At 37.7% G+C, this 19047-nt stretch overlaps 1 protein-coding gene across 1 annotated transcript in view; it reads left to right on the top strand.

Moving 5' to 3' along the window:
• The window catches only part of LOC114029326 (protein farnesyltransferase subunit beta), a 108860-nt gene that overhangs the window by 20981 nt on the left and 68832 nt on the right, over positions 1–19047 (top strand). The window contains exons 3-4 of the mRNA XM_027843715.1: positions 12796–12868; positions 13693–13784. Coding sequence (XP_027699516.1) covers positions 12796–12868; positions 13693–13784 — 165 coding nt within the window. The remainder of the gene's footprint in view (positions 1–12795; positions 12869–13692; positions 13785–19047) is intronic.

Genomic DNA, 19047 nt, shown 5'->3' with positions numbered 1-19047 from the left:
CCTTGGGATGTCAGGGCCAAAGGATATGGCCTTTTGGTCACTTTTCTTTGCATAATTTCAAATTACTTTTTAGAATATTTGCACCAACTCTGCCAACAATGCTTATCTTTACACAAGCCCTCCAATATAGACTGTTCTCTTCTTTTGTCATCTTTGGATGGGTATAATGGTATATAATGGGTATAATATGGAACTTCAGATTTGTTTTGATTTTCATTTCTCGTAATTTTATTGATTTTGAGCATTTTTTTCATATGATTAATAGTTTATTAACAATTTTTGTAGTTTCTTTGTAGAATTGTTTATATTCTTTGAAAAATCATTAGGGAATAGCTTTTGTTCTTAGATGTTTCTGTTAATTGCTTATATATCTTGAATATCAGACCCTTACCAAATTTATTTGCCACACATATTTTTATGTGTAGCAATTCCGTTAGGGATAAAGCTGAATATGACTTTCTTCTCATCTACTGTCCCATTTGGCAACATGCCCAGTGATGGTCTGGATGAGTAGTGGGATAGGTTGAAGACCTAGAACTACTGGTGACTTGGGTTTACATAAGGTTTTCAGACGAAGGATCTACCATGATGGGGCCATGTAGGTCAGGAAACATAAATCAATAGCAATTCTAGTCCTGGTGGCATTAATTTTGTGGCAAAATTTCATGTAATTGAAATGATCTATTTTGTCTTTTGTAATCATCTCTATTTCTTATTTGGTTATGAATTTACCCTCTAGCCACAGCTGTGAAAGTCATCTGATCTGGTTCTCTTCTAATTTTTTATGGTATGAGCTTTAATATTTAAGTCACATAAGAGATTATTAATTTTCTGATCTTACAAGTTTTTAAAAATTGCATGCTCAATTCGTCAATCCTCTTTTGTTAATGTCAGTGTTTATAAATATTGCTCTAATTGTATTCTATACATTTTGTTAGGTTGTTTCATTAGTGTTACCTTTGGTATACTTTTAAAATTGTTTCTGTGGTTTGGTCATTTACCAACTCCTGTAGGATGACGTTTTTATTTTCCATTCAAATCATCTTTTGTTCATATTTCTTTTGTTGATTCATCAGTTTATTTCAACAAATATGTGTTAGCAATGTGCATGGCACTGTATTAAGCAGTGGGAGTACAAAGGCAAAAAAAAAAGAAAAGAAACTCCCTACGAGCTTAAATTCTCCCAGGAAAATACAAGACTAAATTTGATAAATAACTAACTACAAGGCAATTTCAGAAGGGGTAGGGCAATGATGTCTGGAGGGAATGAAATAAGGCTTCCTCTAGGAAGCAGCCTATGCAAGTTTTAAAGGAAACCAAATTTTAAGACTTGGATGTACATACAGGAATGTATTCCAGGTATCACATAAGATGGGATGCTGAGGTAGTTTGGCTGGAATATAGAACACATGAAGGCGAGTAGTATGAAGTATCTGGAAAGATTAAGTGTAGATTGTGAAGGGCTTTAAATGCCAGGCTGAGGATTTTGCATTTTATCCTAAGGTGGTGTGTGAATTAACTGGTGCAAAATAAAGCAGTTATATTTATTGATATATGATAAATCTTGTAACTTTTAACATCTTTAAAAAAAACTTTCTTAATTTGAAATATGTCCTTGTTTTGCCGAAATCATTATATGATTTGAATTGAGTTCACAAGATTTTGTTATTATTATTATTATTATTATTTTTTAGTGAGGCAATTGGGGTTAAGTGACTTGCCTAGAGTCACACAGCTAATACTTATGTGTCTGAGGCCAGATTTGTACTCAGGTCCTCCTGATTCCAGGACCGGTGCACTATAGCTGCCCCTGAGTTCACAGGATTTTGACAAATAGTCTTTAATTCTTCATGAAACAATATTTGATCATATTGGATGTTAAGCATAACAATACATTTTTCTAACTCTTCCCTTAATTATAGTCCATAGGTTTTCAATGAGGTTTAAGTCTCAAGAATTCCTAGGCCAGTTATGCATGTTTATCTCCATCTTTCAGATAGGTTTCTTAACTTTTTGTGATGTGTGGCATAGTGCTAGGTGGTTTGCAATATTCCATCTCCATTGGGGAATTTCTGTAATTCTGGAACAATTCTGTTTCTCAGTATATTGATATATTTATTAGAGTTCATTAAAGACAAAAATTCTGAGTCCAATGGAAGTAAAAAGAAAAAACCCTGTTTTTGTGTGTGAATGTTATCTTCTGATAAAGATGCTTGTATTTTATTGGATGTCTTCTGACAGTAAGTTTGAATGAAAAAGGGAGTTCCATCAGTGTCATGAGTTAGGTTGCATGGCAGAAAGCCATACTAGGATGGGTCAGAACAGTTTATTGATGTTTATAGACAAGTAAAGCTTAGTATGGACAGATAAACAGCAATTCCGTTAGGGATAAAGCTGAATATGGCTTTCTTCTCATCTACTGTCCCATTTGGCAACATGCCCAGTGATGGTCTGGATGAGTAGTGGGATAGGTTGAAGACCTAGAACTACTGGTGACTTGGGTTTACATAAGGTTTTCAGACGAAGGATCTACCGTGATGGGGCCATGTAGGTCAGAAAACATAAATCAATAGCAAAAATGGCATCTCTCCCTTCTCTCTGTCTCTCTCTCTCTGGTGTCTCTTAATGATTAACCAGGAAGGCTTGTTCAGGATGAGGAATATGGAATTATAACTATGCTGAATCAGCAAGCTTGCTGAAGCATTTTAGCAGCAGTTCTAACTAGAACTGGGTACAGCTCAGCTTTAAGCATACCAGCAGCATTGTGGAATAGGAGCTAGACCTGGGAGAGTGGGGCTATTGACTTCTTTGGCTGTTCAGGTGGCAAAAATCACCTTTTTCACCATCTTCAGTACTCCAATCTTTGCATTGTTTTGCCCATGACAAGCATTTTTTTCCTTCATCGTAGTGGTTAGCAGCTATTTTTTTAACTGGTCTTTTTGCTTTTCTTCCAGCTACAGCTGCCAGATCTCTCTGAGGGTCTTTGTTTGATTTTGGGGGAATAATTAGGCTGTTTCACAGTAGTAGTTTGTCATTTTTTCATTTTTTTTGTTTTTTTACTCCTTTCCTTTGCATGTTAATGTAATCTGTTTCCCTGTGCACTGCAGTGATCCTTGAAGTACTTTACTTCCCCATACCAACAGCCCACAAAATATCTCTAATATTCATTGAAAGTGTTCTCTTTTAAAGGGACAACTTTTCATGTCTCTTTGTCTTTCGTGTCTCTGTATAACTTCTTCATGTCCATTCTTAAAAATCAGAGCACCAAAAATGCAATGAAAGCTCAGTGAAACATGTGTCTAGCAATCAACTGATTATCCCTGCTCAATCTGGTTTCATCTGATCAAGGTCAGACATTATGTGTCAGTAGAAGCACACATATGATCATTGCTGTCACAAAATGAAACCACATCAAAGACTTTTTTCTAATGGGATGAAAACAGTTAAAAGGGAGTTGGGGTGGTAGGAGGGGTGCAGGGACAATCCAACTATGATACATTTGTTCTGGGAGAGTGGAATTGCTTATCCTCTAAAGAGTCTGGCTCTCATTTCCACCGTAATTGGTGGGGGTAGGAGATAGACCATGGGGCCCTCGAGGTCATGGCCTAGAGAGCATGAACTAGTAGAAGCACATGAGGTGAGAAAGAATTGGGGTGGACAGTTATTCAGAGAGGAAACCTAACCATTTAGGTGTTGGAAGCCTAAAGTAACATTCTAGTCACATTGTGCATTGGGGAATGACATATGAAGATTTGTCTTATGGATATTAATTTGATACCTGTGAAGGATTAGTTGGCAAAGGTAAATGATAGAAGTAGGGAAAGCTACTTGGAAAGTTATTGCAGTAGTCTGGGCAAAAAAATAGGATCATAAATTTAGTAACTGAGAAGACCTTAGATGTTGTTGAGTACAGACACCTACTTTCACAGATGAGGAAGCTGAGGCCCACAGAGGTTAAGTGACTTGCCTGGGATCACACAGCTAGTATGTTTTTGAGGAAGAATTTATACCTAGGTCTTCCTGACTACAAGTCTAGGGCTCTATCCACTATACCACATTGCCTCTTTTGAGAGGTGATGAAGGACTGAATTAGCTTAGTGCATATATTAATGGAGAGAAGGGGATGGATGCAAGAGATATTGTGGAAGTAGATTTGACAACTGATTGGTTATGGGTGGTGAGGAATAGGGTAAAGGTGACTTCAGGGTGCAGCCTAGGGGACCAAAAGGATATTGATGATTTTGATAGAAATAGGGAACTTTGGTGGAGGTTTGATGAGTTTAGAAGAGAAAATGAGTTCCACTTTTGACATTTTGAATTTGAGATGTCCATGAGACATCTAAGAACTATCTAGCAGGCATTTAGTGATGAGAATCTAGACTTCAGGAGAAAAATCAGATTTCTAAATTATAAATTTGGGGGCAGCTAGGTGGTGCAGTAGATAGAGCACCAGCCCTGAAGTCAGAAGGACCTGAGTTCAAAATAGGCCTCAGACCAAACACTTGACACTTACTAGCAGTGTGACCCTGGGCAAGTCACTTAACTCCAATTGCCTAAAAAGAAAAAAAAAAACAAAAACAAACAACCCCCCCCCAAAAAACCCCCATAAATTATAAATTTGAAAATTATCTGGTTAATTGATAGCATTTACATGAAAGCTGATGAGATCACTTGTAGAAGAAAAAGAGGGTCTAGGACAGAGTCTTGTGTGAAAATAATATTTAGTGGGTACAAGATGATTGATAATTAAGAAAATAGGGAGAGCAGTCAGACATTTAGTAAGAGCTCAAAAGAATGGTCAAACATGTAGAGAAACAGTATCACAGAAAGCAAAAGAGAAGAGACTATTCAGGACAAAAAAGGTGGTTGACTGTCAATAGGTGTAAGGAACTCAAGTGAAATAAGAACTGAAGAGAGGTTATTAGATTTAGTAGTTAAGAGATTATTGGTAATCTAGGTGAGAATAGTTTCATTTGAATGATGAGGTCAGAAACCAGATTGCGAAGGTTGAGAAGTTATAGAAGGTGAAGAATCAGCTCTTTCTTGGAGTTTGACTGTGAAGAATAATAGCCTTATAGCCTTATATCAGCTTATCAAGGGAATGACAAGGTCAAGTGAAGGTTTTTTAAGGATAAGAAATTCTTAGACTCGACTGTATGTAGAATGCAGAGAAAGAACCATAAGATATGGAGAGATTGAAAATAAGAGGGAATGATTGGAGGAGAAAGTTTCCAGGAAGAGTACTATCTCTAAAACTAAAGGGCTTTGATTCAGGTCCTGCTTTTGACACTACTAAAATTAATGAAGTTACTTAACATCCCTGAGCCTTAGTTTCTTCATCTGTTAAATGAAGGGGGTTAGTTTACTTGACATCTGAATTACATTCAGCTCTAGCTTTATGAGTCTGAGGTGGAAGGGCACCTTAAGAGGAAAAGGGCACTAATAGGGGGAGTTGCACTTGGAAAGAAGGGGGCCACCTCTTGAGATGGGCAGCTAGATAGTACAGTGGATAAAATGCAGGACTTGAAGTCAGCCCCTCTTCCTGAGTTCAAAGCCAGCCACTTACTAGCTATGGGACCTTGGGCAAGTCACTTAAACCTTTTTGCCTCAGTTTCTCATCTGTAAAATGAGCTGTACCAGTCTAGTATTTTTGCCAAGAAAACCTCAAATGGGGTCACCAGGATTTGGACATGATTGAAAAACGACTAAGTAACAACAAAACCTCTTCAGATACTAGAGCAAAGGACAAGATTGATGTTAGTAGATTTCGAGAGAGGAATAAGAGAAAAGAGAGAACTCACAATAGATGGCTTCTATTTCTCAGTAAAGAACAAAAGACCCTGTGCCGAGTGGGAGAGGTAAAGGAGGAGTCTCAAATAGATAAGAGGAAGTTTGAAGCAGCCACTGTGAGAAGTGCCATAGAGTACATCAGGGGAGAATAAAAGGATTGCTGTGTAGAGTTGAAGGCCCAGGTGAAACAAGATGAGTTAAATAGTGCATTTAGAATGCTGGTAGTGTAACTTTATTTAACAACTTTGAGCTGAATTAGGAATAGAGAAGGTAGATGGTGTGAGGCAACCTAGAAATGGATTTAGCAAAGCTTGAGTAGCAGTAGCACAAAGAGGAAAGGGATTCAAGTGCAGAACATAGTGGATAGTTGAACAGATCAACCTTAGAGACAAAGCTTTAGAGTAGAGAATAATGGGTTCAGAGCAGGAATGTTGGATTAGGAGATGGTGTGTTTGTGGAGAGGCTCCACGTGGCAAAAGATGTCATGGTGAGAATGAAGAATAGAAAGAAAAATATCAGAAATTAGATCACAGAATTGGCATCCCATGTCGACATCCCTATGGGTGACTGAAGTGGAGTGAAGATGTAGGTCATGAAGAAAGAGTTTTTGAATTGGAAAGCTAAGTATTTGAGGGGACATCTATATATACATATATATATATATATACATAAAAATATATATATATATTCAAGTTTCTTACTATGAAGTCAGGGGATATCAGTGCGTATATTGAAGTATCTGACCAGTAAATGGGGTTAGATTTTCCACATTCTTTTATGTTGTGTCAGTTCTCATGTTTGTTTTCTTGAATTCCTTCATGGATCTTATTTTCAGTCTTTTACCTATGAGATCTTTCTTTATAATTCTTATTATAATTCTAAACGACTATTATGGTTATTGATATGTCTAATCTCTCTTCTAGAGAGGCAGCCTCATTCTTTCCTTCTGGAGATTTCTAACTTTCTTTTACTCCATTCATTGTATTAGATCTCTTTTTTGCTTATCATTTTTTTGATCTTTCTGATAATGTTCCCTCAAAATGTGTTCTTTAACAGTTTCTTGCTACTTTTTGTTGTTTATTTGGTGCAATTGTCATTGTTTTGAGGTGATACAATTAGGCTTATTAACACATACTCCCTCATCTGGGAGTCCCCTATGAATAATTAAGAGCATCATGGAAACAATGGCAGCTCTCTGTTTTGGTCTGTGTGTTTGAGATAGATGCACAAGAGAATGCATGCCTTTTCTACTTATTTATTAAGACATAATTACAAAAAACAAAATTTTAGTAGAATAATGTACAAATTACTGTTTTTAAAAAGAGCATAAGTAATTTTTAGATATGAAAATAATTAAAGTGGCTGATGGGAATTCTTCCTTTAGAAAATTTTACTTGTGTTGAAATCTCCTAAGGAATTATCTTAATAAACTCTATCAGTATGTATTTTCCACATCCTAGGCAGGTTTCCTCTGGCCTGCTCAGGCCCTGTCCTGACCTCCCAGCATAATGTTTGTTTGGAATTTTTGTTGGAGGATGGTGAGGCTCATCAGGGTAAAGCCAGTTGTGTGGGAAGGGTTAAGTATATCTTTTTGTGCTCTCTAAAATTTTGTGTAGAAAAACGCCAGGAGCTGAAGGAATTGTGGAAAGGTATGAACTCAAAATTGATCTATCAAGATTAGATTGTGCAGATGTGGTGACAGTTGTGGGAAGTGCCTTTGGAATTCAAGTCCTCATGCTTTTTTTTTAGTTACAGAATCCTGAAGAGCAAATTGTATTGACTCACACTTAGGGGCCAGGTTTTGATAGAAATTTACTTAGGCTTCTGATTGGTTTATCAATATCTGAGAAGACCCTCGGTAGACCAGCAGTAGGGTAGAAAGGCAGAGAATAATGGCTCCTTGGTCAGAAGAGGGAGAGTGGACTAATTGTTCTCCTGAAGTGTCGTTTGTATGCATTAGAAATGCTAATAAAATATGCCATTGAGAATTAAACTAGGAAAGCTTCCTGGGAGCAAACACTTTCATCAGTAAAGATATTCCCTCTGCTTTCACTCTCTTGCTGAGTTCTTCCTTTCCTCCTCCCCTCCATCCCCCCCTTTTTTTTTGTTTTTGTTTTTTAACTAGGTTATCTAATTGGAAGCAGATGTAGAGGGGCACCGTACTCTGATGGGCCTACCACTTTTGCTGAGATAAAAACTGAACTAAACTCCTTACCCTTTCCTTTATTTATTCCTTCACCCTCCCCTGCTATAGTTAGATTCATAGAACCTTAAAGCCTGATGAAACCTTTTGAGACCATTATTTTGCAGATGAGTTATATAATGCTATTTGATGTTATTAGGCATCATTTCTCTTTCCTGTAGTCTTAAAATCTAATGGTTTGTAGTTCTAATTCTTTTGATGATCTCTTTTACAGAAACAGAAGTACTGCCTTACAAAAGCCCCACATCATTTCATTATTGGACTAGGACTTAGATATTAGGAGTCTTGACTCAGCATCTTGAATTCTTCCTTAATGCTTACTTTTGTTTGCCATAATTTCTGAGAATGGATTGCTACCTGTTCCATCTATGAATAAGACTGGATGTGGCACATTAGAGCAGGTTTCTGACCTATATGCTGATAATGATAAGATACCAAGGAAAGCTACTGGCTATAACAAAACAAAACAAAAAATGTGACTGTCTGGCTTTAGATTAGCAATTAGGAGATGAAATATCAATGAGGTTATGATAGATGGATTACTGAGGGGTAGTCATAGTGAAAACACAAACCTCAAGGAAGTGCTCTTTACTTCTGTGAAGAAATACCTTTAAAATGAAGAGAAAGACAAAGAAGACATAGAAAGTCATTAATGACTTTATCATTGGAATGATTGAACTGGAGAGCCAGAAGCCCTGTGAAATGTGGTCTCTAGCTGGCTGCATAGTGCAAATTATGGTTTCTGCAGTACAATAAAGTCTCTGTAGAGAGGATGTTATTATGTATCACCCATATATATTCTCCAAGAGAGGATAGATAACCCATATATGTTCTCCAATATGATCTCTAGGTGCTTTTATTCAATTCAACAAGCATTTATTTTATCATATTTTAATTCATCTTTTGTTTTTATATCACCTTCATTTCTTAATGTATCCCTCCCCCGCCCTTCCCCTCCAAGCTATCCCTTGTGACAAATATTTAAAAAGAGGGAAAAAACAATTTAGCAAAACTAACCAACACATCAACCAAGTCTAACAGTATATGTAATAATCCCCCACCTTTGCAAAGAAGTCAGGGAGGTGAATTTTCTTAACTCTTCTCCAGGCCCAAGTTTGTCAACTAGCATTTATTAAGCACCTACTTTGTGCCAGGCTTTGTGCTGGATGCTGGGGATACAAAGACAAAAATGAAACAGTCCCTGTCCTCAAGGAGCTTACATTTCTACTAGGGGGAAACAACATGTACACAGGTAAGTAAATACAAAGTATGGATAAAGTAAATACATAGTAATTTTGGGGAGGGGCATAGGAGGGATGTGTGGAGAGTACTAACAACTGGGGGAATCAGGAAAGGTGTCTTGTGCCACTTGAGATGCCACTTGAACTGAGCCTTGAAAGGAATAATGGGTTCCAAGAGATGGAAGTGAAGAGGGAGAGCTTTCCAGGCATGGAAGATAGCCGTGTTGTGTGTACAGAGTTACAGGGAACAGGGAGTAGTTCAGTTTGACTGGAACATTGAGTTAATGGGGGAGAGAGAGGTTAATGTGTAATTGGCATAGAAATGAGGCTTTAAATCACCAAACACAGGAATTTGCATTTTATCCTGGAGGGAAGGGGGAGCCACTGGAATTTCTTAAGCAATGGAAGGATATGATCAGACCAATTCTTCAGGAATACTAAATAGGCAGCTGTGTGGAAGTTGGGATTGGAAAGAGCTGAATGTTTATTGGGAAACAATTGGAATGGTTCAAGCTAGAAGTAATAATGGTATGAATTGGAGTGATTGTGACATGTGTAAAGAAAAGACGATAGAGTTGAGAGATGTTGTAGTGGTAGAATCAGCAAGACTGATTCTACCTGACAGCTGGTTAGGTGTGGGGTATGAGTAAGAATGAAGAGTTCAGGATGATTCTTAGGTCCTGAACCTGGGTGACTCGAAGAATAGCATTTCCCATGACAGAAATGGGGAAATTGGAAGGAAGTGAGTTTGGTGGGAAACATAATGAAACTTGTTTTTGATGGGTTGTTTAAGAATCTGCCTGAGGGCCATCCAGGAAGATATCCAGCTGCCTGTGGGAGATGGAAAACTAGAGAGAGCTAGAGAGAGATATGTAAATTTGAGACTCCTACAAAAAGACAGTAGTTGAATCCATTGGAATCAATTAGATTGGTAAGATTTCTTGGTAAAAAAGTTATGTAGAGAGGGGAATTGGAAGGTAGGATAGAGCTCTGTGGTACAGCCATTCATAAGGGGTGGGAAATAGATCATTAGCCTACAAAAGAAGTGGGTGATATTGATCTGCTAGGAGAAGAAGAAGAATGAGCAAAGTCATTGTAACTCGGAGAGGAAAAAATATTCATGAGAATCAAGGCATTCAGCAGTATCAAATGCTGCAGAGATGTCAAGAATGATGAAGATTAAGGAAAGGTTACTGCATTTATCAATAAAGAGGTTATTGGTGACTGGAGGGAATAATTTTCAGTCAAGTGATTGAGTCTGAAGTCATATGAGTTGAAAAATGAATAGGAGGTGAGAGAGCAGAGAAAAAGAGTTCAGACAACTTTCTTTGTTGGCTAAGAGTTTGGGAAGGGAGGAGAGAGCAAGGTCAGTGTTTTGAGGAGATGCTAGGGTCAAGTGAAGTTTTTTAGAGGATCCAGGTTGTGGATATCTGGTTGTATTTTTAGGCCTCAAAGAAGGAGCTAATTGATAAAGAGAGAGGATTGAAAATTAGAGAGAGAGAAGAGATCATCAAAGGGGCAATGTGCTGGAGGAGACAGGATCAAGGGCCTAAGCAGAAGAACTTGCCATGTCTAGGAGAAGGGTTATATCTTCTGATGTGGGAGAAAAAGAGAAGAAATAATAGTGTTGAGGGGATTTGAGGTATAGAAATGGGAGAGAAGAGGAAACTGGTGATGTCTCAATTTTTTTCCAGCAAAATTTGAGGTACAATCTTTTGTTGAAGTGAAGAGGAGAGGAGGTGGTATGTGATTTGAGGAGAGATTTAGAATAAATTCTGTGAGTCCCTTGAATGGCATTCAGCAATAGGAGCTGGAGAGAGTGGTGAGAGTAATCTAAGGTTAGGGTTTGGAAAGGAATAACGGTTGATAAGACAAGGGAGCAAGGGACTCAAGGATAGAGGACGGTGTAAATTTGACCTGGTTACTAGGGTCAAGATTTTAAATGTTATTTTGCATGACTTCATATTTGTAATGGGTTTTGTGTTTCTTTCCCTCTCACAATGGGTAGGAGAGGGGGTGGGGGAAGGAGAAAAATCTGAAAATGAAAATAAAATTTTATTTAAAAATTTTAAAAAAAAGAAAGATTTTAAAAGGAAGGAGTAGAGGCCAGAACAGAGCCGATGGATGGCCTGGGGGAAGAAACAAACAAACAAAGAGTGGGTGGCATGACTGGAGATGTGGGAAGGGTTGGAGAATAATTTCAGGGGGTATGAAGCACAGAGAGAGGGAAGGGAGAGGAGGATTATGGTCAAGAAAGGGAAATTTAAAAATTAGGCACAGTGGCTGTGATGATGAGCTCAAAGGTATGACCATCATGAGAACTGAGGACATTGATGAACTGGGAGTCATGCATCAACATGTAATTTGAAGTATATGAGCAGCAGTTGTATTGGGGAGGAAAACTATGAGCCCAGCACTGAACTGGAACTAGGATCTAGATAGAGTCAGATGGAGTGAATCTCAAAGGAGGTGAAGTTGCTAAATGGTGGAGGCTTAGGGGAGGGTCTGGAGGTGGCAGTGAGGAGCACTGTTCCTTCTATGCCTATTCCTTCAACTGGACAGTATGTTTGGGAGCATAAGGGAAAGTATTTTCAGTACTGAAGAGGGTAGCCAGGGATGCAGCATTTTCTTCAGAGGAGCCAGACTTTTATGATTGCAAAAAAAGATGTACAGTATGTGAAAAGAAGAGGCTTAACATGAAGGACAGTTTGTTTACTGTAGAATGGAGTTTCTATGGGACACATTGGAAAGAGGGAAAAGTGGTATAGAGACACAGGGCATGTAGGACTGGAATGGGTTATGAGGGAGCAGAGAATGTAGCAGGAGGAGAGGCCTCCCAGCCAGTCAGGCAACTACTCTAAATTAATAGGAATTCTAATTGGAGAAAAGAGTTTGCCAGCTATGGGACAGTGGACTGTTTAAGACACTTAATGTTGGTCTTTTGTGTTTTAAAAATGGTCTTCTTGACTCCTTTTATTTTTTTACAACATAATCATTTTCTGATATATGCTCCTTTCTTGAATTCTCTCTTGTAACAAAGTAACATAGGTAAGCAAAGTAGCAAAACTACCTCATCTGATAGTGTGTACAACCTGCTTCACCTGTAGTTCTTCACCACTGTTCTCCTGAACACGATTGGTCATTGCATTCAATCCGAATTTTGTTGCCTTTTTGTTTACATTATCGTAATCATTGTATAAATTATCCTAGTTTTTTCTTTCTTTGTTCTGTGTCAGTTCATATAAGCCTTCTCTTATTTCTCTGACTTTCTCATATTCGTCATTTCTTAGGCCACAATAATATTCCATTACATTCATGTGCTACAGTTTGTTCAGCCATTCTCCAATTGATGGGCACCCTGTTTATTTCCTTTCTTTTTTTGTTTTTGCTTCCATAAAAAAGTTCAGCCATCTTGCAGGGCTATGAAAGGAGCAGGTTATTTATTCTGTAACCATGGTGAGAGGAAGAGAGTATGTGTATGTTTAATTGTTGGGAGGAGGGGACTATTCATGTAAAGTTTTCATAGAAGGCTTATTCATAATAAGCTCTTTGTCTTTCCAGACTTATTCTGCATCGAGAGAAGCACTTCCATTATCTAAAAAGAGGTCTTCGACAGCTGACAGATGCTTATGAGGTAAATATATCAACTTAGGAGCACTGGATTTCAAACTTTTCCAACTGATCAAACTAATAGTCAGATAAGCTTCTCTACCTTCTTTTTACTTTCTAAAAGCCTCCTGAAATTGTCTTTCTTGAGGTTGTCTAGTGTACCTATACTGTTCTCATCATAGGACTGTTACTGTAGTTCCTGTGTACCTCTCTCCTTTATGGGAGTAGGCCAGGTTGTTGATCCCCTTCCTTTCCTCATGTAGCTTCAAAAGAATGTCTGGGATATTCCATCTGGTTAGGCTGCCCTGGTTTTCAGATTAAAAAAAATCAACAACAAAACTAGGAGTGTCCAACTAAATTTCGAATATCATGGACTTTTTGGTATCCTTCTCTGTTGTCCTTTTCTTTGGGGTAGGAGCTTTTTGCCCTGCTTCATCCTGTTAAATACTTTTGTGAGGTTATTTTTCATGTCGGGCCTGTTTGACGACAAGGACGTTTAATAGTAGGTTTGACCTAATACAGAAAGCCTCTTTCCTCTCCTATGCCTCCCTGTACCCCTAGCAAGAATGCCAACAAGTTATTATTTTCCCTTAGCCTTTTGAGTTCACTTACTGCTGGTTGATCTAATGTGAAATTCATTGGGGTATTATTCCTTTGTTACATATATCAGCTCCTGGCCAAGGCCACAGCTCTCCAGAGCCATTCTCCTTCATTTATTGACTCTTATCAATAGGATACCCTGACCTCTCCCTCAGCAGGCTGCTTGGAGTGAGACAGATGACACCATGTCAGCAGTGTCTTGGAGTAGTATGAATAGGAAACGTGTTTTCTTTCCTGTCCATTTCACAGTGTCTGGATGCTAGCCGCCCTTGGCTCTGTTATTGGATCCTGCACAGCTTGGAGCTGCTTGATGAACCCATTCCTGAGTCGGTGGCTTCAGAGTGAGTTTCACTTTAGTCTCCTTAAATTTGGCTTTTGGGCTCTCTTCTTAATTTTATTTGAATTTTTTTTATGTGAAGAGTCAGGAGATTACAGAAGAAAATTGTGCCTTCTCCTTGACATTTAGGAACTTTCTAAAGTTCTCCTCCTTTTCAAAGGCCCAATGTGAACTTTTAGGTATTCCAAAATTTAGGAATCCAACAGGAGAGTTTTGGCTTATTCTCCAGCCTAATCTGTTGATCAGCTTGTGGTCTTTAAGAAGTAAATTGGTCATCAGCTCTGATCATTTGAGTAAAAAACCATGATCTTGGTAGAAAATAGGTAATGAGTTTCACAGTCACTGGTAGTGTTCAAGTAGGGGCTCATAGGATAGGATCATCTTTATTAGGGATATTATAATGGAGATTACTATATGAAAGGAGGTTGAACTGTGTGACCTTTAAAATGTTAAGATTCTGTGGTTCTAGGGTTTGTCTCCAAGCTTGGCTTCTTTGGGGAGGCTCTGCCAACGCCCAGTTAGCAGATTCTTCACTCTTCCATAAGTATAGTCTGTCCCTATAATATCTTTCACTTTAGGAAAGGGGCAATAACCTTTCTGGTAACTATATTTGATAGTACCCAGTGGTCAAATCCCTCTGGAACAGATCCTTTATTCATGATTTTCTTAAATGTTCCAATGCATAATTGGAGACTTAAGAAATTGTGAATTTTCCTTAGTGTTTTGTGCAGATGGTGTTCTGTGTTTGATACTTTTTTATTAGAATATTCCTACTATTTACATTTTGGAGAAGAGAAAAATGAGTTCTGTAAACTTAGGACGTTTATTTTTATTTTTATTCCTAATAAAAAGATGAGTCAGGAATTGTATTTGATGCTTGTATCGATCATAGTGAGAAATCATACTTTCCTTTGAGGAAGATTAGTTGTAGTTTTGTAGAGTGTTACAACTGGGGAGGGATCTTTGGTATCATCTAGTCCAATATGCACTCTCTGAGCCTCTGAGTTACAGAACTCAGGAATGGAAAGGCTCGCTAGCGAGGTTCATTTTTATGCATCAAGTGGAGGCAGCTGTGCCAGGATACATGGAGCCCAGCCGGTGCCCTGGCCTAGGTCACACTGTCATGCCACAAGAACAGAACTGCACATTGTCTCATTCATTCTTTCTCAACAATAACCTCCCATTCTGCTTTCCTGGGTGTAGGGTGTCTTGTGATGAATGCGGATGGTGGGGATAGTAAGGAATTGCACTTTGAACAAAGTAGGGGGGGAGGTGGGGGAGTAAAACAATCTACATTGTCTCCATCATCATAAGGATGCTATGGGCTAAATTTCTTTTAACAGTGGAAGTGGAGTTGGCAGAACTTCTGAAATAACAAGGATTTATTTGTCAAAATAAATACCTGTGTGCTTCTAAAGTACCAGTTGGTGCACGTGAATGACGTTATTTCTTTAATTTTTGCTTTTTTTTTTTTTTTTTGGTGAGGCAGTTGAGGTTAAGTGACTTGCCCAGGGTCACACAGCTACTAAGTGACAAGTATCTGAGGCCGGATTTGAACTTAGGTCCTCCTGATTCCAAGGCCGGAGCTCTATGCACTGCACCACCTAGCTGCCCCAAAATTATTTCTTTCAAATGCCAATGAAGCACTGTAAGGGAACATGCTAATCTATGTATGAAATAATAATAATAAAAAAAAACCAGAATGCAATTATCAGACTTTAGTGTGAATTTCAGATGGAGTGAGTCAGACCAGAGTAGGATGTGGCTGGAGCTAAGGAGATAAAAGAGGAGGAGGAGCTATTTTAATAGAAAAGTTCAGGTATAAATTAGATCTGAACATTTTTCCCTAGATGGCATATTTCGTGTTCTATAATTGTGCAAAGTACTGGGCCTCTCCTCGGGAATAAAGTAGTAGAAGCTTTCCTTTGTGTTGTTTTTGTGTCTCAGCCCAACTAGAGTGATAGTAACATTAGCCACCTAGTTGAATTCCAAGCCACTTTATGTTTGGCATCTGGGAATTGCTACTCCACATCTTCTTCGTTAACCTTAGATATGGCTCTCCTGAATGAAAATTTACAGACTTACTAAGAATTGTACACACTTTTCAATCATGCATTTTGTTTTGAGCCTAGTAGGTAGTTACATGATCTGTAATAATTCTAGCTAGTGAGCTAGGTATACATCATCCTGAACTGCCTGATCTGGGAAATTGTGTATGTGTGTGTGTGTGTGTGTGTGTGTGTGTGTGCATATGTGTGTAAAACAATTATTCTTTCCTCATAACTAACCCTTTATTTTAATTAGAGAACAGGAAATTTCACATTATTCTTTTAAATTTGTGATTTTTTATATGAGAAAAATGTGTAGCAAATAAATTCTTAATTTAGTTTTTATTTCAGGTGAATAGTATTAGAATTGGGCTAAGATTTTAGCAATTGGAAAGTAGCTTTTATTTGTAGGATTTTCTTCCTGCCAGAAATAATATTTTCCCTCTTAATTTTATATTTTGTTCGTTGCTGAGCTTCTGTTACGTTTTGAGAACGACGTGAGTTCCCTCTGTTGGTCAGCATTGTTCTTGCCAGGTCTTCTATCTGGGGAACAAAGATAACAGGACTTTCTAGTAGATAGAGCATACATGCCTTACATTTCAGGGGGAGTGTGATCAAGTCGTAATGATTTTTTTTAAATTAATTTATTTTTAGTTTTCAACATTAGCTTCCTTAAACTTTTGAGTTTTCAATTTTCTACCCCTTCCTCCTTCCCTCCCTCTCCAAGATGGCGCGCAATCTGATATAGTCTATACATATGTATTCCTATTAAACATATTTTCAGATTAGTCATATTGTAAAGAAGAATTAGAACCAATAGGAGGAACCACAAGAAAGAAGAAACAAAACAAAACAGAAGAAAAGAGCAAGTAGTATGCTTCGATCTGCATTCAAACTTCACAGTTCTTTCTTTGGATGTAGATGGCATTTTGTATCATGAGATTTTTGGAGATGTCTTAAATCGTTGCATTGCTGAGAAGAGCTAAGTCTATCAAAGTTAATCATTGCACAATGTGGCTGTTCTGTGTACCATGTTCTCTTGGTTTTGCTAACTTCACACAGTATCAGTCCATACAAGTTTTTCCAGGTTTTTCTGAAGTCTGCCAGCTCATCATTTTTTTTTCTTTTTCTTTTTTTTATTAATTTATTTTGATTTATCAACAATCGCTTCCATAAGCTTTTGAGTTTTGAATTTTTCTCTCCCTTCCTCCCCACCACCCTCCCCAAGACAGTGTGCAATCTGATATAGGCTATACATATATATTCCTATTGAACATATTTTCACATTAGTCATATTGAACAAAACAAAAGAAAAAAAATAGCAAATAGTATACTTCGATCTGCATTCAAACTCCATAGTTCTTGCTTTGGATGCAGATAGCATTTTCCATCATGAGACTTTTGGAGAGAAGGGCTAAGTCTATCAACGTTAGTCATCCTTCATCATGGCTTTTACTGTGTACTATGTTCTCCTGGTTCTGCTCACTTCACTCAGCATCAGTCCATACAAGTATTTCCAGGTTTTTCTGAAGTCATCCTGTTCATCATTTCTTATAGCACAATAGTGTTCCATGTAATGTAAATTCAATGTAAATTCACGTACCACAGCTTGTTCAGCCATTCCCCAATTGATGGGCATCCTCTCAGTTTCCAATTCTTTGCCACCACAAGAAGAGCTGCTATAAATATTTTTGTACATGTGGATCCTTTTTCCATTTGTATGATTTCTTTCAGATACGGCCCTAGAAGTGCTATTGCTGGGTCAAAGGGTATTCACATTTTTATAGCGTTCCAAATTGCTTTCCAAAATGGTTGGATCATTTCACAACTCCACCAACAATGAATTAATGTTCTAGTTTTCCCACATCTTCTCCAACATTTATCATTTTCCTGTTTTGTCATATTAGCCAATCTGATAGGTGTGAGGTGATACCTCAGAGTTGTTTTGATTTGCATTTCTCTAATCAATAGTGATTTAGAGCATTTTTTCATATGACTATAGATGGCTTTAATTTCTTCATCTGGGAACTGCTTGTTCATATCCTTTGACCATTTATCAATTGGGGAATGACTTGTATTCTTATAAATTTGACTTAGTTCTTTATATATTTTAGAAATGAGGCTTTTATCAGAGACAATGGTTGTAAAAATTCTTTCCCAGTTTTCTGCTTCCCTCCTAATCTTGGTTGCATTGGTTTTGTTTGTGCAAAAACTTTTCAATTTAATGTAATCAAAATTATCCATTTTGCATTTCATAATGTTCTTTATCTCTTATTTGGTCATAGAGTCTTCCCTTTTCCTTAAATCTGACAGGTAAACTGTTCCTTGCTCTCCCCATTTGTTTATAGTATCAGCCTGTATATCTAAATCGTGTACCCATTTTGACTTTATTTTGGTATATGGTGTAAGATGTTCTATGCTTAGTTTCTGCCATACTCTTTTCCAGTTTTCCCAGCAGTCTTTGTCAAATAGTGAGTTCTTATCCCAGAAGCTGGGGTCTTTGGGTTTATCAAACAGTAGATTACTGTAGTCATTGACTATTGTGTCTTGTGTACCTAACCTATTCCACTGATCCACCACTCCATTTCTCAGCCAGTACCAAGTAGTTTTGATGATTGCTGCTTTATAATACAATTTAAGATCTGGTATGGCTAGGCCACCTTCCCCTGCATTTCTTTTCATTAGTTCCTTTGATATTCTTGTCCTTTTGTTCTTCCAGATGAATCTTGTTATTATTTTTTCTAGCTCTGTAAAATAATTTTTTGGTAGTTTGATTGGTATGACACTGAATAAGTGAATTAATTTAGGTAGAATTGTCATTTTTACTGTATTAGCTCAGCCTACCCAAGAGCAACTCATGTTTTTCCATTGTTTTTCCAGTTATTTAGATCTGACTTTATTTGTGTGAAAAGTGTTTTGTGGGGACATCTAGGTGGCGCAGTGGATAGAGCACTGGTCCTGGATTCAGGAGGACCTGAGTTCAAATCCAGCCTCAGACACATAACACTTACTAGCTGTGTGACCCTGGGCAAGTCCCTTCACCCCATTGCGGAACCCCTCCTCCCCCAAAAAAAGTGTTTTGTAGTTGTGTTCATATAGTTCCTGGGTTTGTATTTTATAATGTCTACAATAACTTTAAATGGAATTTTCTTTCTATCTCTTGCTGTTGGGCATTGTTAGTAATATATAGAAATGCTGATGATTTGTGTGGGTTTATTT

The sequence above is a fragment of the Vombatus ursinus genome, unplaced genomic scaffold, assembly GCF_900497805.2.
Source record: "Vombatus ursinus unplaced genomic scaffold, bare-nosed wombat genome assembly UNPS02014926.1, whole genome shotgun sequence".
Classification (NCBI taxonomy): Eukaryota; Metazoa; Chordata; class Mammalia; order Diprotodontia; family Vombatidae; genus Vombatus; species Vombatus ursinus.
The sequence above is the reverse complement of the archived record's forward strand: the minus strand, read 5'-3'. Positions and strand labels throughout refer to the sequence as shown.